General features: G+C 46.5%; 1 protein-coding gene across 1 annotated transcript in view; it reads right to left on the bottom strand.

The window, feature by feature from the left end:
- Positions 1 to 1,176: 1,176 nt before the first annotated feature.
- LOC114587882 (leucine-rich repeat neuronal protein 1-like) overlaps positions 1,177 to 24,758 on the bottom strand; it is a 48,615-nt gene continuing 25,033 nt past the window's right edge. Inside the window, exon 2 of the mRNA XM_028712735.2 lies at positions 1,177 to 4,108. Coding sequence (XP_028568568.2) covers positions 1,508 to 4,015 — 2,508 coding nt within the window. The 5' untranslated portion in view covers positions 4,016 to 4,108 and the 3' untranslated portion in view covers positions 1,177 to 1,507. The remainder of the gene's footprint in view (positions 4,109 to 24,758) is intronic.

Raw genomic sequence — 24,758 nt, 5'->3', positions numbered from 1 at the left:
TGAGTCACATGGCCCCTTCCAACTCTACCATTCTACGATTCCAACCTTTTCTGTAACCTGGATTTGGTGTGAGAATCATCTTCAATTGGTCAAGGAATTTCAAAGGACTTGAAATGATTGGGGAAATGATGACGATGGAGCCACAGGATTAGCACTCAGCAACTGCCAGCTGTCTTCTGAGGAAGCTCAGCCAACTCTCAATGGTAAAAGATGGTCAGGTCCGGCTGACTCATCACCTTCCGACAAAGAGAGTCTATGGGGCTTGGCTGAGGCTAGCCAGAAGCCAGCCAGTGGAAAACAGCATGGAGAAAGCTCACAAGATTCAGGGCTCAAACTGCAAAACCAGTTTTTAATGCCATGGCTCATAGTCCTGGGACATGAGAAGTAATGCCCTTTGAGGAAAGTGCCTTTTTTTGCCACTCAGGTAAGCACCATCTGTCCTTGTATGCCTGGGATCAGAACAGAGGACATACAGGCCAGAGCATGGGATTGCTGTTAATGCAATGTTGGATTATCCAACAGGCAGACTAAGCATGTGTTTAGGGCATCAGAAAAGCAGGGCTACCAAACTCCCCCTCTCCACACACACAAATGAGATTTTTTAAAAATAAAATTACATTTGATATTTTTTTAAAAAACATGTGAAAACTCAGGACTTTGTTAGGCTTCCTTACACTCTCCTAGGCACCCTCCCCCCATTTCCTGCTCTCTTCCTAACACCCACCTAAACCTGGGGGTGTCCTGCTACAGTAGATCACAATAATGAGGTTGCACGGGACCTATATGCTTGTGCATTTCGGCATATGTGTAAGTTTTGTGTCATTTTGAAAAACAAAAATATATTTTAGAGGATTAGTATTGTTTTTATCTTTCATCATGAATTTGGGGGCACCATACCCCTCCCCCAGTGCTTAGGGTCTCTAAAGGCCATGGATGCCTTGATCTGGACAGGTCTCTCTCTCCTCCTCTCTCCCGTCTGAAACTGAAGCTGCAGTCCAGCCCAGGAGGAGAAATTGGCCTGTTAATCCCCAAATGCCCACAAGAGGGAAGCATCTCAACCTTAGTTTCTAAAAGCAACTTATTTTTTACTTTGGGTAAGATGGATGCATTTCACAGCTTGCACAGGGATGTTCTGTGTTGGCTTCCTTTCCAACCAACACACCCAAACACTCTCTGTGTTCTCTAATGCCACAGCTTTATTCAAAAACTCATCTCTCCCCCCTTGCCCCCCAGGGGCTACACTGTCCCAGTTGCTCTGTCATCCACCTGTCACGCTCCTCTCCTTATTTGGCTACGACTACACAGTGAGACCTTGACTAAAGAATAAACATCCAGCTTCCTGGTGCTCTCTAGAGGTGGTGTATGCAAAGGTGGGTGCGCAAGGAAGAAAAGTGGGAGGAAAGGGCATGGATTGGGAAGCCCCATACCCTAAAATCCATGGGGAAAGGAGTTCTCCCACCAGGAGCAGGAGGCAGAGGTGTGTGTGCCCACCTGCCACCTGTTTCCTTCATGGCTGTTGCCACAGGTAGGTCTTGGATGTGTCAATCTGGCCTGGTGGAGGGGGCAGCAGGAGAGGGTGCCCCCCTCCTGTGGCTGGAGGAGGGGGCGGAGCTGACATGGGCGGAGCCAGTTGCGCCAGCGGTGCCATGGGCAGGGGCGGGTCCCCCTCCGCATCCCACAAGCTGATGAGGGGCGGGTAGACCTCGTTGAGCGGGATGGCCGCCGCATGCTGCATGTACTTCTTGAGCGAATGACGGCAGCCTTTCTCCTTGAGTCGCCGCGAGGCGCAGAGAAGCAGCAGCACTGCGCTCAGGGCGGCCAGCAAGGAGCCGGTGACGGCAGCCAAGGCTGCTCCTCCAGCCCAACCTCCCATCAGTTCCACTGCGAGCGAGGCCTCCTTGGTGGTGACATTGAGGCAGGAGCGCTGGGTGCGGGGCAGCTGCAGAAGAGGCGGAGTCATGGCAGAGGTTGGCAAGGGGCTTGTTGGGGGCGCCGAGGAGCCCTTGGAAACTGCCAAAGAAACTGTGGTTGTCAGATGACCCACAGAAGAGGCGGAAGACCCTTCTTGGGTTGCCCAGGAATCCAGAGAAGTTGCGGAAGCACGTGGGGTTGCTAAGGCAGCTTCCAAAGAGCTGGTGGAGGTCACCAAGGATGGGGGGACATCCGCGTAACCAGCAGCTGCCGAGGACCTGGGAACGGAGGACACAACAGTAAGGCAAATCTCATAGCGGGTGGCTGGCTGTAGATGCGTGAGGTTGAACTCCTTAATGCCCACAGGGACTCGTGCTGTGTAGCTCAGGTGGGGATTATGGATTCGCATGGTAGCTGACGACCACGGCAGCAGTGGAGGAGGTGGGTGGGCTGTGGAGGACTCATCACTCCTCTCACTCTTCCTCCCCTCAGCAAAGGATGTCATCCACTCCACCACCACAAAATGTGACTGAACCTTCTTAGCAAGGACAAGCAGCCGGATGGGGGCAATGGGTCTGTCTTCCGTCACAGCAAGGACCACACTGCGGCTGGTAGAGCCCAGCCCATTCCACGCCACACAAGTGTAGACTCCTGAGTCTGCCGGGCTGGTGGCACTGATCTCTAGAGTTCCCCCTACCCTCAGATGGAGCCTCCCTGACCCTGTGGTCACTTTCCCCCCCAATGGCGTTATCCAGTGGAACTGCGGTGGTGGCTCCGAGCTGGCTGGGCAATCCAGAGCTGTTGTTGAGCCGGCCGATACCTCCAGCCTCTCGGAGAGAGCCTTGGAGGAGATTTCTGGCAGGCATGATCCTCCCATGACACCTTTCAGCTCTTCTTGGAGCTGTTGCCCAGCGGCTTCCAAGGGCAGGGTGCAGAGCGTGGTTTGGGACTCAATTAAGTGGACATGTCCCATGGCCAATGGCTGCCAGGCTTCTGGGCAATCACAGCGGAGTGGGTTTCCATAGAGACTGAGCTCTGCCAAAGCTGGCAAGGCCCCTGTCAGGCCTAGAGGGAAGAGGCTGAGGGCCGCATTGCTGGCCAGAAGGGTGCGAAGAGCTGGCACCTCCCGGAAGGCTCCAGGATGCAAGTAGGAGAGACGTGGGTTGTTGCACAGCTCGAGCTTTGCCAACTCTGGGAGATTCTCAAAAGCGTCTTTGTGGATGCCGGTCAGATCCTCCATGCTGTTGAGGCTCAGCTCCTCCAAGTGCAGCATGTCCTTGAAGTCCCCTGTCCGAACTTCTGCAATGGGGTTCTTGTTGAGATCCAGGAACTTCAGGAGAGGAAGGCCCTTCAGTGCCTTGGTGGGAACATGTGGAAGATGGTTGTCATAGAAGGACAAACTTTCCAGGTAATCCAGCCCTCGGAAAGCATCAGCGGGTACTTCGCTTAGCTCCATCCCAGCCAAGACGAGGCTGTGAAGCCGTCCCAGTGGCTGGAAGCTGCCCCCTTCTAGCTGCGAGATGGGGTTCTCTCCAATCATCAGGATCTCCAAATTGGGGAGAGGGAGGAACCAGCGGTGGTTAATGGCACGGAGATGATTGGCATTGAGATGCAGCCGAAGTAGGCTGCTCAAACCGGCAAAGGCCAACGGCTCGATGGAAGAGATGCGGTTGTGGTTTATGTAAAGTTCCTCAAGTGACGTGAGGTCATGCAAACAGTGGTCAGGTAGCTCCTCCACCTGGTTCTCCTCCAAGTAAAGCGTAATGAGGTGTGAGAGGTTAGCTAACCCAGTATCGCTGATTCTGGAGAAGTGGTTCTGCGAGAGGTCCAGCTCGGTCAGGTTGAGCAAGTGCTGCAGCTCCCCGCTGACCCTGGATATCTTGTTGCTCTGCAGCAGGAGAACCTGGGTGTCTGAAGAGAGATTCCCTGGCACTTGGGTCAGCAGCAGGTCATTGCAGTCCACTGTACGGGCCTCGTGGTAGACTGACTGTGGCGTGAACCACGGGCGAGTCTCACAGACACACTGTGGCGGGCAGGTGAGAGTGGCAGGCAGCAATCCTGGCAGGAGCAGCACCAGCAGAGCGCAGAGCGGGAAGGAGGGCATTGTGTCCTCCCCAGACAGGCCGGGTCTAGCTGGGGAGAAAATCTTGATCTGTCAGATGTGAGCTCTAGGGCAGTCCATGGAGCAAGCTCATCTCTGAAAGGCAAAAGAGAGAATGAGTTGGACCAGAGGTTTCCAAACTTACCGTATTTTTCTCTCTATTACACACAGATTTTTTCTCCTAAAAAGGAAGGGGAAATGTCTGTGCGTGTTATGGAGCGAATGTGGGGGGTCCCTGGAGCCGATTAGGGGAGCGCAGGAACAAAAATCAGCAAAAATCAACCGTGCGTTGTGTCGGAGAGGGAAACCTGAAAAGAGGAAGTGGTTGCTTTCCTGCATTCTGCCTCAGGGTCTTACTGCCCACCCTCCTCTGTTTCGTTGCTGTGTTTGCTCAAACGGAACAAAGAGCAGGCAAATCCCCTCCCCTCCAGGCAAGCAGAGGGGAAAGCAGAGGTCTTTCCTTCTAATTCCTCTCCGTGCTCCTCGCAGGCAGCCAGAAAACATGCAGGAGGAGAGAGAAAGCTGGCTTCGGTTTGTGGAAACTTTTGCCTTTCTTTCTTCCCTCCCGTAAAATCCCTCTCCTGCTTTCTTAGCCAGCTGCTTCTCTGCACACCGCTCTCTTGTCCCTTCTGTGTTTTTCCTTCACTCCCCACTTAAAATGTAGTTACAAAGCATGGATCCACATGGATCCTCAGGATCTTTGCATTGGGCCACCCCAAATTCACCATCAGATCACATAGCAGCCTGCCCCCCTAAAATCACACACCCACTGTTGCCTGGGGCTGCAATGGTGCAAAAACGTGGTTAAAAAGCATGGATCCACATGGATCCTCAGGATCTTTGCATTGGGCCACCCCAAATTCACCATCAGATCACATAGCAGCCTGCCCCCCCAAAATCACACACCCACTGTTGCCTGGGGCTGCAATGGTGCAAAAATGTGGTTAAAAAGCATGGATCCACATGGATCCTCAGGATCTTTGCATTGGGCCACCCCAAATTCACCATCAGATCACATAGCAGCCTGCCCCCCCAAAATCACACACCCACTGTTGCCTGGGGCTGCAATGGTGCAAAAACGTGGTTAAAAAGCATGGATCCACATGGATCCTCAGGATCTTTGCATTGAACTACCCCAAATTCACCATCAGATCACATGTCTGTGGCCACAGCATGAAGCACAAAAATGATACATCCACTGTTTCATTCAGAATTTTTTCCCTTGTTTTCCTCCTCTAAAAACGATGTGCGTGTTATGGTCAGGTGCGTGTTATAGAGCGAAAAATACGGTATTTGGCCTACCACCCCCTTTACAGAAAAAAATAACCCCCCCCCCCAGAAATCTACCTTCTTTAAGCAAGCAAACAGAAAGATGCAGTGACAAATTTGTGATCTTTTATGTGTTTATATTGCTACCTATGCTCTGCAACACTTCCCACTTTCCAGGCCTGGGTGAAGCTGGAAAGGGAGAAGCCCTTGTCTCTAGCCTGACTGCCAGATCCAGGGGAGGTACTGTTGCTGTCCTGCAATGGTGCCTGACTTGTCAGTAAGTGTCATTACACAACAGATGAAACTGTTTTTACAAACTGTTTTTCAAATTTTTCTTCTCCTCTCTTCTTACTGTATGCTTCCACTGCCCCATTATTCAATGTCCTCCACTTGCACCCAAGGCTACTACCACTCCTGGGTCATTCCATCCCAGGGGGTGGTATTGCCCACTGTGGGAAACACTAGGTTAGACAGATATGAAAGTGGGGTTTCTCAGAGCAGGCATGTATTCTGAGTTCAAATCTAGCCTCCTGTCTCTGGCTGTATTCTGCTTCTTGTTGACTGTGAACTTCCTGTGTTTCCAGTGCTGGTGGAGGAATTCAAGGTAGCACCATGGCAAGCCTTCTGTCCACGCCAGCTTTTCAGCTTGCTCCATGGAATGCTGCCCCCATGTGCTTCTGGGAGACATTAAGCCATTCCTAGCTCATCATCTCGAGGGACGCGGGTGGCGCTGTGGGTTAAACCACAGAGCCTAGGACTTGCCGATCAGAAGGTCGGCGGTTCGAATCCCTGCAACAGGGTGAGCTCCCCTTGCTCTGTCCCTGCTCCTGCCAACCTAGCAGCTTGAAAGCACGTCAAAGTGCAGGTAGATAAATAGGTACCGCTCTGGCGGGAAGGTAAACGGCATTTCCGTGCACTGCTCTGGTTCACCAGAAGCGGCTTAGTCATGCTGGCCAGATGACCCGGAAGCTCCCTCAGCCAGTAAAGCAAGATGAGCGCTGCAACCCCAGAGTCGGTCACGGTTGGACCTAATGGTTAGGGGTCCCTTTACCTTTACCTTTAGCTCATCTCTAGACCAGGTGTGAACCCCTCTTCACAGAGTAATGGTCAGGGGTCCCTTTGTTGTTGTTGTTTAGTCGTTTAGTCGTGTCCGACTCTTCGTGACCCCATGGACCAGAGCACGCCAGGCACCTCTGTCCTCCACTACTTCCCGCAGTTTGGTCAGACTCATTCCCGCAGTTTGGTCAGACCTCCACTACTTCCCGCACTTTGGTCAGGAGGAGGAACCGGCAAGCCACTCCAGTATCCTTGCCAAGAAAACTCCATGGACAAAGACAACAGGGGTCCCTTTACCTTTACCTTTAGCTCATCTCTAGACCAGGTGTGAACCCCTCTTCACAGAGTAAAGGCAGCCAGTGCCCCCTGGAGTGCACACAAACAGAAGAAAATGAAGCACAAGAATGTGAACAGCTGGGTGTGGGGAGAGCAGTGAAATGACAAAAAAACAAAAAAAAACCCCACCGCAACAACTTCACTGTGCTCTAAAGGAGTAATGTGAACACACCCTCTGTCTCTTTTTAAGAGTACGTTTCTAGTTCTCAGTACTGTAGTGGACAATGTGAGCAACATCTGGTCTGAAAATCACTAGTAGGAATTTAGCTGTGGTCAGGACGTAAGCAGCCCGTGTCCTGTGCTGCTCCTTGCAGCTCTCCCCTTCCCTGTCTCTTGCCCCACCTCGACTTTTTCACATAACTATTTCTCAACTCTTCTCCGATCATCACTATTTTAGAACAGAATAAATCAGAGTAAGAAAATGTGTGCAAATATCTGTAAAGAACTTCCTGCTGACCACCACCACAAATAAATTAAAGAGTTGTGTTTCCATCTTCCGTGGGATAGCCTGCCTGCCCCCACTTCACAACAGAACATGGTTTTTCTGAGTTTTAAGGTATTAGCCCTCGTTCCAAAGCAGACCTTATGATGTGGTCAAAAGCTAAACCCAGAAATGAAGATTCCCTTCTCCTTTTTTTGTGCGTGCAGTTTTGTTTTTTGTTCTTTCTGGGGTTTTCTGGTCCTTTTTTATATATATCTCCTTTTTGTTAAGAGAAATTTGAATAAGACTTTTAATAAAAGACTTCAGTTTTTAAAAACCAAAAAAAAAGAAAGAAAGAAAGAAAGAAAGAACTTCCTGCTGCTCTCTACACAAGATCCCATTCTGAGCCCCAAAGTCTATATTCTATTTCTTAACTCAGGTTTTCTAAGTAAATGGAATTTTAGGAGCTAACAACAACATCTGTGCACACGGCACTTTTGCAAAAATGGTCACAAAAGGGCAAGACCTGATGAAAACACAGACTATACAAGCCATTGGCTAAGGCATTGCAATGTCACAGCCATGAGAAGGTCCAAGTTGGTGTCAGTTGAGAAAAGATGGAGAGAGGTCAGCAGCAGAGGGAGGGGCTTCCACGGCGCTCTCATGGTGCAACCAACTCTCATCCGTTGCAGTTCAAAGTGAGCATGTCCAGGGCAGCAACATTTCTGGTCCTCTCCTCCACCACTCTTAAAAGGTTACCGGTAAATCTGACTTCCCTGCTAAGAGGTCTATCTGGGAGAATTCCTCTTTTGGTGTGCGATATGTGCCCTTTGTTGGGAAAGGGATCTGAATTTCAAACCAACTTTTCTGCGGTGTGTCGCCGGCGGCAACTCCTGGTTTGCTGCAGTTCAGCTGTGTCTGCTCCAAGCACATTCCCCATCCCCTTCTCTTTTTTTTATTTGTCTTGGCCATAGGCTAAAAAGTAATGAATGCCAAAGTCAAAAGTGTGCAAGGAATGTATCTGTAGAAATGTATCTGTAACTCAATACATCAATCAGAGATCAAATATGAGATGAATTATGTGTTTATACACCCTGAGAGCATTGCTGAAGCACATTGTCACTGCTGCAATCAATCACATTCATACTTATGAAAATCCTTAAGAGCTTTTGCTGCTTGAAAACAAAGTCACACTCCTACTTACATGGTTGTCTCTTCCATTTAAGAGGAATTTGATCTGGCCCAAAGCAGGTAAATTCTTGTCTCTATAAGCTGGATGACTGGATGCAAAAAAAGGAAGGGGGTCTCTAATAAGATGGAATTTTAGCAAGTGCAGCTTCTCTCTCTCTCTCTCTCTCTCTCTCTCTCTCTCCCACCCATAACAAGCTGCACCTACTGAAATGTCCTCTGCTTTACCACCCTTAGAAGGTACCAGAATCCAGGCCAAGTACATGCCATACATTTAAAGCACATTCTCTCCTCCCAAAGAATTATGGGAACTGTAGTTTGTTAAGGGTGCTGGGAACTGTAGTTCTGCAAGGGGTGTAAACTACAGCTGCCAGGATTCTTTTGGGTTGGGTGCTTCTGATTTGTTTGCATAAATAGCAGATTAACAAAGGGACGCTCTTCCAAAGAGCCCTAGATTGTATCCAAAGAACCAGTCCTTAATTGGAGGAAGAAAAGGAGCAAGTCTTCTCACGGAACAGGGACCTGATTGGACTTTGAAGTGGAAGGTCAGAGACTGGTGTGGTCAGCTGATGGGCTTCAGAAAGGAAGTTTAATGCCAGGTCCTTATTTTGTGAGACAGGGGTCCATCAGAGTTGATGGAAATGGATGGAGAGCTCTTCAGAAGCAGAAAGTACTGTAGAAGGGATAAGGAAAAGGCGGAGAAAGAGGGAAAGATGCAGCCTCTGGGGTATCCAGAAGGTTCCTAGCTAGCAAGATGAACAGTATTACCTCTTATGCCTGAGTCAGGCTCAGAAATTAACACAGTGTTATGAGTTGGTGGGGGTGGGATAGGCTGTATGCAGAGACTCTTCTAATTCCTGGATATAGCAAGTGTTAAAATCTAATTCAAATTGCTGAAACAGCCAGACAAGTCTCTTGGTAAGGGCCCTCTAAGTATGGGCCATTAAGGTAACAAAGGAAATGGCTCTGTGCCAGATAATTGGACCTCCCTCCCTCCCTCAACTCGCTGGTAGTTAGAGAATCAAAGGCCAGAGCTGGGAGCTCAGGTGTGTTTGAAGTAGAAACTAGCAGGCTGCCGACTGGGCAGCTGGGAGACAGAGCTATGCCTGATTTCTGTTTGAAGCCAAGGCTGCAGCTCTGGGAGAAGCAAGACCCTTTTGGGGGGTTTAATGCTGTAAACCCCTCCATCGTAGGCTCAGATTGGATATATGTGTAAATAAACCATATATCCTAAAGACACCACAGTCTCTGCTGTTCCTTATTCCAAAAGAAACACAAACTCTAGGGAAGCTCCTGGAAGCCCTGGAATCTCCCACCTCTCAGAGACAGGAGTAGCGATAGATAGTAAATCCTGTCTTACTGACAGTCAGCGGGTGTAAAAAGTTTTATAATAGTGCCAGCTAGGAAGAGTTTGTCCAATTTTTTTGGTGTGAAATGGCTTCTGTAAAAATCTTATTCTGTTGTCCAGGGAATTTTATTTGTAAGCCTTTTAGATGTTTTGAAATGTATCGTAGTGTGATCATTTGTTGCTGTTTTTTTTTCTTGTTTGCCTGCTCTGGGATCTCTTTTAAGATTGAAGAGTGCAGCAGAAATGCTTGCAGCTTAAACAAACGAGCAAATGAAATATACCTGGAATGTCTCTCACCTACAGAAGATCATCTTGGTTCATGTGGGAACCAATGACACTGCAAGCAATAGCCTCCAGAAGATCAAAAGAGACTACGAGGCTCTGGGCAGGAAATTGAAGCAATTAAATGCACAAATTGTCACCTCATCTGTCCTCCCAGTTGAACGACGTGGCCCAGGGAGAGAGGGAAAAATAGTGGAAGTGAACAGCTGGCTTCGCAAATGGTGTAAACAGGAACGGTTTGGATTCTTAGATCATGGACTGCAGTTTCTTGAAGATGGACTTCTGGCAAGCGATGGGCTGCACCTCACAACGGTTGGGAGGAATGTTTTTGCCAAAAATCTCAGAAACCTCATCAGGAGGGCTTTAAACTGACTAATGTGGGGGAGGGAGACAGTGCTCCTGAAGGTAGGAGTCTATCAATTGATGAAGATGATCATCCAAATGTCATAGACCAAATGGAGCAAACAGCACGCAGACCTAGTGGTGGGAGGAAAAAATCCTTAAATAAGAGACACGGGGGAATGATTAATGGACTTCAATGTCTGTACACTAATGCGCAAAGCATGGGAAATAAACAAGATGAGCTTGAGCTCTTGGTACAGCAAACTAAATATGACATAATAGGCATCACTGAAACCTGGTGGGATAAGTCCCACGATTGGAATGTAATAATGGAGGGATACAATCTATTTCAGAGAAACAGACCAGACAAGAAAGGAGGAGGAGTGGCGTTATGTCAGGGATGTGTATACCTGTGAAGAGATCCAAGATTTAGAACCTCAAAGCCAAAGTGAGAGCATTTGGGTCAAAATTAAGGGAGAGAAGAATAACAGAGACCTCATTGTGGGAGTTTACTATAGATCCCCAAGCCAAACGGAGGACATAGATGATGCCTTCCTGGAACAGATGGCCAAGCATGCAAAAGGAAGGGAGATAGTAGTAATGGGGGACTTCAATTACCCGGATATTTGTTGGATGTCAAACTCAGCCAAGAGCATAAGGTCAAACAGATTTCTCACTGGCCTTCATTGTCCAGAAAGTGGGAGAAGCAACAAGAGGAACAGCCATTTTAGATCTGGTCCTAACCAATGTTGATGACCTGGTTAGTGGGGTAGAAGTGGAAGGATCATTAGGCGCGAGTGATCATGCTCTTCTGAAGTTTACTATACAGCGGAAAGGAGCAGCCAAGCATACTAGGACTCAAATTCTTGACTTTAAGAAAGCCGACTTCATAAAACTTAGGGAAGTGCTGGGTGAGATCCCATGGACAGTAATGCTAAAAGGAAAGGGAGTTCATGATGGCTGGGAGTTTGTTAAGAGGGAGATAGTAAAAGCACAACTTCAGGCAATACCAATGAGACAGAAACATGGAAGGTGCCTAAAAAAGCCAGGGTGGCTATCTAAAGAACTTTTAACTGAGTTAAGATTAAAAAAGGATGTGTACAAAAAATGGAAAAGGGGGGAAACCACCAAAGAGGAATTCAAACAAATAGCCAGCACGTGTAGACACAAAGTCAGAAAAGCTAAAGCACAGAATGAACTCAGGCTTGCTAGAGAGGTTAAAAGCAACAAAAAAGGCTTTTATGGGTATGTCCGTAAAAAAAGGAAGAACAAAGAAACAGTGGGGGCACTCAGAGGAGAAGATGGTGAAATGCAAACAGGGGACACAGAAAGGGCTGAACTCCTCAATGCCTTCTTTGCCTCAGTCTTCTCCGATAAAGAAAACAATGTCCAACCTGAAGAATTTGGAGCAAATGATTCAGCAGAGGAAACACAGCCCAGAATAACTAAGGAGATAGTACAAGAATACTTGGCTAGTTTAGATGTATTCAAGTCTCCAGGGCCAGATGAACTGCATCCAAGAGTATTAAAAGAACTGGCAGATGTGATCTCAGAACCACTGGCAGTCATCTTTGAGAATTCCTGGAGAACAGGCAAAGTCCCGGCAGACTGGAGGAGGGCAAATGTTGACCCAAATAATTATCGCCCAGTCAGTCTGACATCAATACCAGGGAAGATTCTGGAGCAGATCATTAAGCAAACAGTCTGTGAGCACCTAGAAAGGAATGATGTGATCACCAATAGTCAGCATGGATTTCTGAAAAATAAGTCATGTCATACTAACCTGATCTCGTTTTTTGACAGAATTACAACCCTGGTAGATGAAGGGAACGCAGTGGATGTAGCCTACCTTGATTTCAGCAAGGCATTCGACAAGGTGCCCCATGATATTCTTGTAAAGAAGCTGGTAAAATGCGGTCTTGACTATGCTACCACTCAGTGGATTTGTAACTGGTTGACTGACCGAACCCAAAGGGTGCTCATCAATGGTTCCTCTTCATCCTGGAGAAGAGTGACTAGTGGGGTGCCACAGGGTTCTGTCTTGGGCCTGGTCTTATTCAACATCTTTATCAACAACTGGAGAAGAGTGACTAGTGGGGTGCCACAGGATTCTGTCTTGGGCCCAGTCTTATTCAACATCTTTATCAACGACTTGGATGATGGACTCAAGGGCATCCTGATCAAATTTGCAGATGACACCAAACTGGGAGGGGTGGCTAACACCCCAGACGACAGGATCACACTTCAAAATGACCTTGACAGATTAGAGAACTGGGCCAAAACAAACAAGATGACAAAATTTCTTGGAGTTTTATGAAAAAGAACTTACTGGGTATGGGGGTAGGCCAAGGTTTTGAGAACGGTATAGGTGCAATATATTCTGAACAAAAGGCTAAACTAATTGTAAATAATGTGGTTACGGAACAATTTGAGATAGAAAAAGGGACACAACAGGGGTGCCCAATTTCCCCACTGCTTTTTATTTCGGTCCTGGAGGTCCAGCTGAACATGATTAGAAGGGACCGGTTGGTTAAAGGTATACAGGTCGGAGCTAAACAGTATAAATTGAGAGCATTTGCAGATGACTTAGTATTGACATTACAGGAGCCAGAATCTAGTACTAAAAGAGTTTTGGAATTGATTCAAGAATTTGGTCAGGTCGCAGGATTTAAACTGAATAAGTCTAAAACTAAGGTTTTAGAGAAAAATTTAACATTGACTGAAAAAGAGAAGTTCCAGAATGAAACAGGTTTGACTGTGGTTAAGAAAGTGAAATACCTGGGGATTAACATGACAGCTAAAAATGGGAATTTGTTTAAAGATAATTATGAAAAATGTTGGACGGAAGTGAAAAGAGATTTAGAAATTTGGTCAAATTTGAAACTTTCCTTGTTGGGTCGAATTGCAGTTATAAAGATGAATGTATTGCCTAGAATGTTGTTTTTGTTTCAAACATTGCAAATTGTGGACAAGATGGACTGTCTCAAGAAGTGGCAGAAAGATATTTCTAGATTTGTCTGGCAGGGCAAAAAGCCCAGAATTAAATTTAAGATATTAACTGACGCAAAGGAAAGGGGTGGATTTGCCCTGCCAGACTTCAAACTTTACTATGAATCAGCGGCATTCTGCTGGTTGAAAGACTGGCTGCTTCTTGAGAACACAGACATTTTGGATTTAGAAGGTTTCAACAACGTTTTTGGATGGCATGCATATTTGTGGTACGACAAGGTTAAAGTACATAAAGTATTCAAAAATCATATTGTCAGGAAAGCATTGTTTAATGTTTGGATTAGATATAAGGATTTATTGGAGAATAAAACCCCAAGGTGCTTGTCACCGATGGAAGCGAAAGCTCAGAAAAAGCTCAATATGGAGGCCAATTGGCCGAAATATTGGGAAATTTTGGAACAAGAAGGAGACAGACTGAAACTGCAGAGTTTTGAGAAATTAAAAGACAAAGTGCTAGATTGGCTTCATTATTATCAGATAATGGAGGCTTACAATTCAGACAAGAAAGTTGGCTTCCAGGTGGAAAAATCTAAATTGGAAACAGAACTGTTAGAATCCAAAACTAAGATCTTGTCAAAAATGTATAACTTGCTGTTGAAATGGAATACTCAGGACAAGACGGTTAAATCTGCAATGATTAAATGGGCACAAGATGTTGGACATAACATTTTGTTTGCTGACTGGGAACAGTTGTGGACCACCAGGATGAAATTTATGGCATGTAATGCCTTAAGAGAGAATATTATGAAAATGATATATAGGTGGTACATGACCCCAGTCAAGCTTGCAAAAATTTAACATTTGCCCGATAATAAATGTTGGAAATGCAAAGAAAATGAAGGTATATTCTTTCACCTTTGGTGGACGTGCCCAAGGATTAAGGCTTTCTGGGAAATGATCTATAATGAATTGAAAAAGGTATTTAAATATACCTTTCTGAAGAAACCAGAGGCCTTTCTCCTGGGCATGGTCGGCCAATTGGAGTCAAAGAAGGATAGAACTTTTTTTATGTATGCTACAACAGCAGCAAGAATACTCATCGCAAAGTATTGGAAGACGCAAGAACTACCCACCCTGGAAGAATGGCAGATGAAGATGATTGACTGTATGGGATTAGCAGAAATGACTGGCAGAATCCGTGACCAGGGAGAAGAGTCGGCGGAAGAAGATTGGAAGAAATTTAAGGATTATCTACAGAAATATTGTAAAATTAATGAATGTTGAATGATGTTGGATTGAAACTAAGAGGTTTTTAGCTGTAATGTTGAGAGTGATATGGGGGGGGGGGAAGGGGTAAAGAAATAGGTTAAAAAATATTGAAAAGGATTTGCTGAACTAACAATTTGAATTAGAATACAAGAAGGGGAGGTATGAGGAGGTCAGTGAAACATGTTATTGAAAAATAAGCATTGTGAATTTTATGTGTTTTTAAACTTTTTTGGAAAATCTTAATAAATATCTTTTTTAAAAAAACAACAACAAACAAGATGAATTTTAACAGGGAGAAATGTAAAGTATTGCACTTGGGCAAAAAAAATGAGAGGCACAAATACAAGATGGGTGACACCTGGCTTGAGAGCAGTACATGTGAAAAAGATCTAGGAGTCTTGGTTGACCACAAACTTGACATGAGCCAACAGTGTGACGCGGCAGCTAAAAAAGCCAATGCAATTCTGGGCTGCATCAATAGGAGTATAGCATCTAGATCAAGGGAAGTAATAGTGCCACTGTATTCTGCTCTGGTCAGACCTCACCTGGAGTACTGTGTCCAGTTCTGGGCACCACAGTTCAAGAAGGACACTGACAAACTGGAACGTGTCCAGAGGAGGGCAACCAAAATGGTCAAAGGCCTGGAAACGATGCCTTATGAGGAACGGCTAAGGGAGCTGGGCATGTTTAGCCTGGAGAAGAGGAGGTTAAGGGGTGATATGACAGCCATGTTCAAATATATAAAAGGATGTCATATAGAGGAGGGAGAAAGGTTGTTTTCTGCTGCTCCAGAGAAGCGGACACGGAGCAATGGATCCAAACTACAAGAAAGAAGATTCCACCTAAACATTAGGAAGAACTTCCTGATAGTAAGAGCTGTTCGACAGTGGAATTTGCTGCCAAGGAGTGTGGTGGAGTCTCCGTCTTTGGAGGTCTTTAAGAAGAGGCTTGACAACCAGATGTCAGGAGTGCTCTGATGGTGTTTCCTGCTTGGCAGGGGGTTGGACTCGATGGCCCTTGTGGTCTCTTCCAACTCTATGATTCTATGATTCTATGATTCTACAGTCTGCAGTGGCAGCCTCAAATGCTTAATTTGAGGGGCGATCTGTGCATGGGTAGGTACACCAGCACATTGCTTGAAATGGCTGATTAGTGTGCTTGTTTGTGAGCAAATTTACTTGTAGGTTAATAATAATAATAATAATAATAATAATAATAATAATAATAATAATAATTTATTTCCACCCTGCCCATCTGGTTGGAGCACTTCTCCAGGAATGGAACTGTTTGTAAGTTCCCAACCATCATGTCATTATAAGTGGCAAATTTGAGGGCAGAACCATTTTCCCTGGGAGGTCTCTGGAGATGAAAAATATCCTAGGTGAGCATAATACATCTATGAGGAAGCAGTTATGGCCATGAAATAAACCTGGTTTGGTACCCTGATCAGTGCCAATACAGCAGATGAGATGCAGATTATACCAGCTTTTCTTGGGTTGTTCTGGGACTAATCCCAAGGAAAACAGCTGGTGTAGATGCTGGCGCTTCTGTTCCTGCTTTGGGGGCTTGAGGGGGGTGAGCTGTATTCTCCCAAGCTTCCCCTCCTCGTCCCTGGGAGCAAAAATCAGTGACCGGCTCCTGAACCCTGGGTGCTGTTGATCTGTCCCATCTGTGCAGGATGGGATTTTCTAGACAGTGGTGCTGGCAGCAAGAGGGCCTGTTGGGTAATTGGTGACCTAGATAAACCACTGTGTGGAACAGCTGGAGCCTGACAAGCCTTGCAGATCTCTGGGTGGGGGCACGGGGGGAGAGAGTCGGGGGACAGAACATGAGAAGACATGACTCTGTGGATCAGGGCACTTGGTGCGATATGTGAGGAGCAGGGCAGGATTTGTGGAGGGCAGGAGGAGAGAGCAAAGTAGAGGCATGGGTTTAGGATGATGGGAGCAGTAAGTCATATCCCAGCAGGAAGGATGATGGATTGCCAAATTCAGACCCCATGAGAGAGCTTTTGTCCATCTAAGTTCCGTCTGGTGCCCTTCCTCAGACTACAGCTCCCATCAGCCCTGGCTCCTGGCTCTGCTGGGAGGGGAGCTGAGTGCCGCAAGTTAGCCACCTCTGTCTTGAGGGTTGCATAGAAGAGAGAACTTCACCAGGTGTGATTTTCCCCATCTTGGCACCACTAGGATAGGAGACGCCTCTTTATATTCACTCTCCTTTGCAATCCTTGAAGGTGGTACAGGAGCAACCAAAGCGATGGATTCTGCCTGAGGGATATTGCAGCCTGCATGCAGTCCCTTGAATCTCCCCACCCACAATCAGCTTCTGCTTGTTGTCTGCTCTGAAGGGCACAGCAATGCTGTCCCCTGCCCATATTCCCCTTGGATGACTGGACTACAAGCACAATAGGAAGATGGGGCAAGGACTGAGCAGAGTTAGGTGCCTCTGGCCAATCTCAGGCTTCTCTCTCCCTCTTAGGATCGCAAGATGAATGCTCATGGTCATGAATCAGAACTACTGCTCAATAAATACCATACACTGTCTAGCCACCATGTACCGTAACCTTTCTGCAAGCACCTTTCTTCTAGTCCAGCAGCTGTTCTCCCAGTGTCCTCCCAGATGCTTACAGGGAAACCCCCAAGCAAGACCCAAGCACAAGAGCCCTCTCCTCATTCAGAAACATTGCAGACCCTCCTTTATTTCCCAGAGACAGTCCCAGATTTACAGAAGCCATCCTGGTTCCTGATTGGATCTTGGAATGTCCCACTTTCCTTAGGACATTCCTATTTTCATCAGAGAAATGTTGGAGGGTATGGAGTTACGCGACCCCTGAGTTAAGGAGAGGAGTAACTGGACAACTTTTAGAAGACATTTGAAAGCAGCCCTGGCTAGGAAGCTTTTTAATGCTTAATGTTTTGTTATGGTTTCATATATGCTGGAAGCCGCTCAGAGTGGCTGGGGAAACCCAGTCAGAAGGGTGGGGGCATGACGACAACAACAACAACAACAACAACAACAACACTTTAATAGTATTTTCATTGGGGAAATGTTAGGAGGGTATGGCATTGCAGAGCCAATTTTAGCCTTTTGCTCAATAGCGGACTCCAGTGACTGGTCCAAGTCCAGCCATCCGGCTTCGAGGCCCCCAAAGTCTCCTCAGTCCTAGCCCAATGACCAAGCCACTGTGCCTTCCACAAGGTGTACCTTGTGGGCCAGCTCTGTGTCAGCTCTGCTAATGGGCTGCCCCCCAGATGAACCACAACTCCCATCAGCCCCAGGCAGCATGGCCAAGGGAACAGAGATGATGGGAGCTGTAGTCCAGCACAAAGCAGAGGGCCAGCAGAAGCTGGGGGATTTTTGAGACTCCTCACTCCCTGCCCCTCCTGCCCCCCTCTCCCCTGCAGCCGCAGAACTGGCGCCAGGCCTGGAAGGTACTGCGATTGAGGCATGTGAGGCAGAGCGTGAGCTCATTTGCACGAGGGCCGAGAGCAGCAACAGCAGCCAAATGCTGCCGTGAAGGGGAAGCTAAAAATAGAGATGTGTCAAAGAGAGAGAGAGGAGAGAGAGAGAGAGAAGTGGCGGACGGGGTGGGGGCGGGGGGAGGTGGAGAGTAGAATTTGTGACTAGGACTGTGACTTGAAGAGGACTTGCATTAAGGGTGAGCAGCACTGGAAAACAGTGGATGGAAGTTGTCAGCGACTCAGAACAGGCATGACACACAGATCCTGGCCCCGTGTCCTCACCTGTTCGAATTGTGGCAGTGGCAAGGTGCAGGGCGGGGCGGTACATCTGTTCAGGATGGCTGCTTGCTGTCGCTGACAAGGCCTATGATGAAGGCATGTTCCCCCCTCTGCCACTGATGCTCTTAATCCTGACCTCACATCCCTTCTTGTCCCCGGCTCTCTTGTTCAGAGCTGTCAGCTTTGCTGGAGAACATTGCTTTGTGGCTGGTCACTAAAGAAGAGCAGCTTTTAAAAAAAAGGTTTTTAATTTTTTTAAGGGAGATCTATTTAGGGAAAGTGTAGTGCTGTGCAATGTTGGAATTCCCATGAGTTCTGCTCTGGCATTCCATGGCCAGAAGTACTCCTCCTTGGGACTCTACACAGGCTGCTAATGGGCTGCCCCCCAGATGAACCACAACTCCCATCAGCCCCAGGCAGCATGGCCAAGGGAACAGAGATGATGGGAGCTGTAGTCCAGCACAAATATCTGGATGGGACCCTGTTGGCTGCCCATGAGTCACAGGGTGGGGAGATCCACACAAAGCTCTTTCAGGGTTGCAAATGTGTGTTCCACACACATTGCACAGAGCCATCTTCATGGAAGCCAAAAGCCCCTTAGTAAACCACAGGAACTGACTCTTGCCAGTTACAGTAAGCTCACAACTTACGCATTTAACTTGTGCACATTCAGCTTAACACATGTGGCTAATAATAATAATAATAATAATAATAATAATAATAATAATAATAAAAAATATGGAAAGGAAGTGGAGTTCCAGGAAAGTGCCTTTGGCATTCCTGCCTGCCATTTAACCCAATGAGTTTTGACTATACACGTGATTCCTGGAACATTGTTGTGGGCTTCCTGTCCTACGACTGTTTGGTCCTTCTGCTCTCATGGATATTGTGTGTGTTTGTGTGATGGGCTTGCATGCTGCTTTAAAGATGACTTTTAGTTGGTGGAATGCTCTTGGGGCAACTAGTTCTGGGTTACGTGGCCTAATAGTCTGACTCCTTGCAAGCCACATTGCATGTGCCCAGCACTCAGCATGGTCAAATGTGTGTGCACATAACATATTCTTTATTTCACATTCAAGTGCTTTGAGAACAGGCAAGTTGCCTCAGCTGCAGAAACAACTAACATCCCTCCCCCATGCCCTGCATTTTTTGTACAGTGGTACCTCGGTTAACGAACTTAATTCATTCCTGAAGTCCGTTCTTAAACCAAAACTGTTCTTAAACCGAGGCATGCTTTCCCTAATGAGGCCTCCCGCTGCCGGTGCCTTTCCACCATTCAGCTTCCGTTCTTAGATTGAGGTAAAGTTCGCAAACCGGGACGCTATTTCCAATTTTGTGGAGTTTGTAAACTGAATCGTTCTTAAACTGGACCGTTTTTAAACTGAGGTACCGCTGTATCAGGTTGAGGTAGACTTAATAATTTGGCTTTGCAATCACAAAAAGTGACATTTTTGTAGTACAGTCATACCTCGGGTTGAATATACTTCATGTTGAGCGCGTTCAAGTTGCGCTTTGCGGCAACCTGGAAGTAACGGAGCGCGTTACTTCTGGGTTTTGCCGCTCATGCATGCGCAGACACTCAAAATGACGTCACGCGCATGCGCAGAAGCGGCGAAAAGCAACACGCGCGTGCACAGACGTGCCGTCGTTAGTTACGTTTGCTTTTGGATGTGAACGGGGCTCCAGAATGGATCCTGTTCACATCTCAAGGTACCACTGTAATGGCATCTCATGAATGATGAATTTGGGCACTCAAACCACTTTTTGAGTTTGACATCCCTTTTACACCTGTTTAACTACACTGCTTGTGAATATGGCCACTGGTGTTTAACAGGTAGAATGACGAAGGCTGGAGGAATTTTGACTTCTGCCAATTTGCAGACTGATCTGATCCACATCTACTGGACTAATGTGTGATCAGTATGAAGATATATTTCAGACACTGCTCTTCTCCAAATTTTGTAATGTAGTTCTTGGCTCAAAAAGCAAATAAAAGTTTTTTTAAAAAGCATATATAAGTCTATGTTTTAAGATAAAATACATTTAGTAATGTGTATTTTGTGAGAAAGCATACATTTAAATACAGTTTTGGGGAGCAGATTTCTTTAAAAGAGAAGATTGATACAAAAAGGGGATGAAGATTTATCAATGAACAAATGTGAAGTACTGGAAATGGACTGGATCTAGACTTATCCATCTTTCCCTGAGTAGAATGTGATCCAGAACTGGATTGAGGCTCGATTTAAAGTGGTTCACACAAGAACTGCCATGGCAATCTTCGGGAGAGAAAAGAGAGAGGAGACAGATAGATAGACAGACAGACAGACAGACAGAGGAAGATCTTACAGAAATTAAAGTGGGTCATACATTGCAAGTTTGACTTAAAAGTCAGTCTTCGATCTGGAAAAGTCAAAGGCTGGTGAGTCTGAGGACTAATCAGATTGAAGTGATTTTGAATGTGTGCCTAGGCTGATGGTTTCCAGAGGTACACAATCAGTGCTGTGTGCTACATGCAGAATTGCAACTGACATGAAGATAAGGGAAAGTTCACCTAGCATTCAATTTTTAAAAACAGTTTTGCTGAAATTTTAAATGATTTTTCAAGTTGGCACTAAAGAGCTTCAAAAGACAACTGCTGGTATGTTTTACTTTGGTACTGTTAAAAATCAGAAGGAAAACTTTTAAAAAGCAAATACGATTCAAAAATTACACCAATAAATAAGGCAATATTTTTGGCCAAAAATAAATAAATTCAAAACTGCACTATAACATATTTAGCCATGAATACTTAGCTTTTCAAAAACTATATAGCTGAAAAATACAAATTAAAATATCAGGGTTGGTTGTTTTTTTTCAAAAAACTCCATACACCTAAAACGATCCTGACCAGAAACATAACAGTGAAAGTGCACCAAGATATATGGGTTCACCCACCTGTTGCCTCGTTGCACATATCTAAGCCACAACTCTTAAGAAAGAAAGAGAAAGAGAAAGAGAAAGAGAAAGAGAAAGAGAAAGAGAGCGCGCACTTGATCAGGGATGAGGAACTGGTGGGTCCCTCCAGAGGCTTCTAGACTACAGCTTCCACCATTCCTGACCATTGGTCATGCTTGCTGGGGCCGATGGGAGTTAGAGTACAACAACATCTGGGAACCACATGTTGCTCATCTCTGCACTAAAGCAATCTAACTTTTAGAAATGGCGATAAGGGCTCCATTCTCTTGACAGCAATGAAAAGAAAGTCTGCCTTCTGCAGTCTGAGAAAAGACAGAGGAAGCACATGGGACACTCCAATGATGCTGTGTCTCATTTCCCATAGGAAGTGAATGAAGACACCTACACACCCCGTTCTGGCTTGGGACTAGTGTGTGAATGGTCTTCTGGGGCACTTCCTTGGCAGATTTGTTCCCTGCATGGAAGTGTGCCTGTAAACTGTAACCTTCAACAGCCTCTGATCCACAGATTTTTAATGGCTGCACAAATGGTCCAGATTGCAAGGGTCACAAAGCACAGGCTCAGTTTGAGCAGCAGATGCAACACGACAACCCACTGTTTGGCTTGCCTTTTGTTGTTTGGTAATTATAAGAAAAAATGGCCTGTGGTGACTGGGCTGAGCAGGCACAACTCCTGCAGAAGAGCTTTGGCAGCTGCAGTTTGTGCTAGCCTTGGCAGAGCAAGCTGCACCTGCCCAACCGCTTCCTACCAGGAAAAGCATCACCTGCTGCGTCAGCCTGCTGCTGCTCAAGCCTTAGCAATAAAGAATGAAAACAAAAGAGGGGAAATCCCTGGATCTGATGCAACTGAACAGTCCCTCCGTTTGCAATAGCCTGGTAGGGGAAGGGACATTTTTTGGCTTCGATCTAAAGTAGGCTTGCCAGCCTCTCTGATTCCTACACCTGTGGCTTTAACAATAGCATGATCGGCAAACATTAGCAGGGGATAAGATTTGTCTCACGGCCTGCTCTGCAGGGGCACTTGTGAAAGCAAAAAAACAAAACAAAAACAAAGCCTAGATGATTCCAAAGGCACCATATATTTCCTGTGGACTCTCTCAAAGGCAGCTGATCCTGTTAATTTAGTTCACAAAATCACAGAATTGTAGAGTTGGAAGCGACCCCCAGGGGTCATCTAGTCCCTCCCCCTGCAGTGCAGGAATCTCAATTAAAGTATCCATGACAGATGGCCACCCAACCTCTGCTGTAAAACCTCCAAGGAAAGAGAGCCCCCCACTATCAAATAGCTCTTACTGTCAGAAAGTTCTTCCTGATGTTTAGTCCGAAACTTCTTTATTGCAGCTTGAAGCCACTATTTGAGTCCTAGCCTCCAGAGCAGGAGAAAACAAGCTTTCTCCATTTTTTATGTGAAAACCCATTAGATGTTTGAAGATGGCTATCACTGGACCATAAAGAAGGCTAATCGCCAAAGAATTGATGCTTTTGAATTCTGGTGCTGGAGGAGACTCTCGAGAGTCCCATGGACTGCAAGAAGATCAAACCTCTCCATTTTGAAGGAAATCAGCCCTGAGTGCTCACTGGAAGGACAGATCCTGAAGCTGAGGCTCCAATACTTTGGCCACCTCATGAGAAGAGAAGACTCCCTGGGAAAGACCCTGATGTTGGGAAAGATTGAGGGCACAAGGAGAAGGGGACGACAGAGGACGAGAGGGTTGGACAGCGTTCTTGAAGCAACCAGCATGAGGCAATGGAAGACAGGAGTGCCTGGCGTGCTCTGGTCCAGGGGGGTCACGAAGAGTCGGACACGACTAAACGACTAAACAGCAACAACAATCATATCTCCTCTCAGTCTCCTCTTTTCCAGGCTAAACATACCCAACTCCTTCAACTATTCCTCATAAGGCTTGGTTTTTTGGGCCCTTCATCATCTTGGTCTCCCTCCTCTGCACACCTTCCAGCTTGTCAACATCCTTCTTAAATTGTGATGCCCAAAACTGGACAAAGGACTCCAGATGTATCTGACCAAGGCAGAATAGAGTGGTACTATGATTTCCCTTGATCAGGACGCTAGACTTCTGTTCAGGTGTGCCGAGTTGCCCCTGCAGTTGAGGGGACCTGCGCTGTGTGACATGAGCACTCTGTGCGATATGCTGATGTCACATCTGCATGCTGTGAGATGTGCTGGCCTGTCACATGCAAAAAAAAAAAAAAGTCACAACAGGAATCCTGAATTATTCTCAGTGGTTCCCAATTGGTGGTCTGCAGCCCCCAGGAAGTCTGTGTAACCCATGCAGGGGCTCCATGACACTGTTTGCATAACACAAACTACCATAGAGATATCATATTTTTTTTCAAAAGTAGGGGGTCCATGGCTTGGCTTTAAAAACAGGGGGATCTGCAGCACTTGGCTTAGTGGGACCCATTGCTCTCAAAGACTAAATTTTAGCAGGTAAGGGCATGCAGCAATGAGAAACTGTGTGTGTATGTGTGTTGAGCAGGGGGTTAGATCTGCAGCCACAACTAACAAAGGCAAGGTTGCTTTCTTTTAGATTTACGCCCTTCTAGTTTTCTCAAACATCAATGTGACATGCAGAACATTTTAAGCTAAGTTCTTCCTATCACTTCCTCTCTGCACTCAGAAACTCTCCACCTGCTAAATTGCTGCATGTCAGGCTGTCACTGCAAATACAAGAGCAGGGCCCTTTTATTTATTTATTTTAATGGAAAAAGGCAACTTTACTAATTATGGGATAGATGCTCCACTCTCCTTTGCATCTGATTACTGCAGTGACAGAGAAGCAGGATTATATATATATATTTTTTTAACCAGCAAGCCGCATTGTAAGCCGCTGACAGGGAAGTTGGGACTATTTTCTTACAAAGTCTGCCTGCCACACGGAAGCTGAATGTGAGGACATCCCCGCCCCCCAGGACTGTATGGGTGCCGAAGAAGAGTTATTTGGGGCAAGTATAAGAGAGGGAACTCAAGGAATTGCAAGTGGCAGAGAGCCAGAGCTGGCAACATGGTGGTGACCCCCCCCCCCCGGGCCAGCCCTGTCATGAAGAAGGGCATTTTGGCACCTGAAGCAAACCACAAAATGGCGCCCCGTCACCAGAGAAGAAGGGGTGAGTGAAGATCCACACTTGTCTAACAGGACAGTGTAGGGCAGCAGCTGAAGAAGGAACAAAAAGGGTTTTCTTGTGTGTGTTTCTTGTGGCTGATTAGCTGCTCTCCCTGTGCAAAGGTCAGAAGGCCTAGCGGCGCGCGCAGTTTGATCCATCTTTCAGATTTAGGGGAGCTAGTCTCAAACGTTTCTTGGGGGAGACCTAGGTTTTTTTTGGGGGGGGGGATTTATTTGTCCTGTCTTCACGCTTTTTATGATGGAGGACCACTGTAGTCACCCCCAACGACACGTTCTCAAGATGGAGGGTGAGGGAACAGCTGCAGTCGCCTGTGGTTCCTGCGCAATGTTTGCCATCTTGCCAAAGGTTGCAGGCAGCTTTACTTGCAGCAATTGCATGTTGATTGCCCTCTTAAAAGACAAAGTCCAGCAACTGGAGGAACGTGTAGCTACGCTCCATAGAATTAGAG

The sequence above is a fragment of the Podarcis muralis genome, chromosome 17 (genome assembly GCF_964188315.1).
Source record: "Podarcis muralis chromosome 17, rPodMur119.hap1.1, whole genome shotgun sequence".
Classification (NCBI taxonomy): domain Eukaryota; kingdom Metazoa; phylum Chordata; class Lepidosauria; order Squamata; family Lacertidae; genus Podarcis; species Podarcis muralis.
This window is presented reverse-complemented; position numbering and strand designations above follow the sequence as displayed.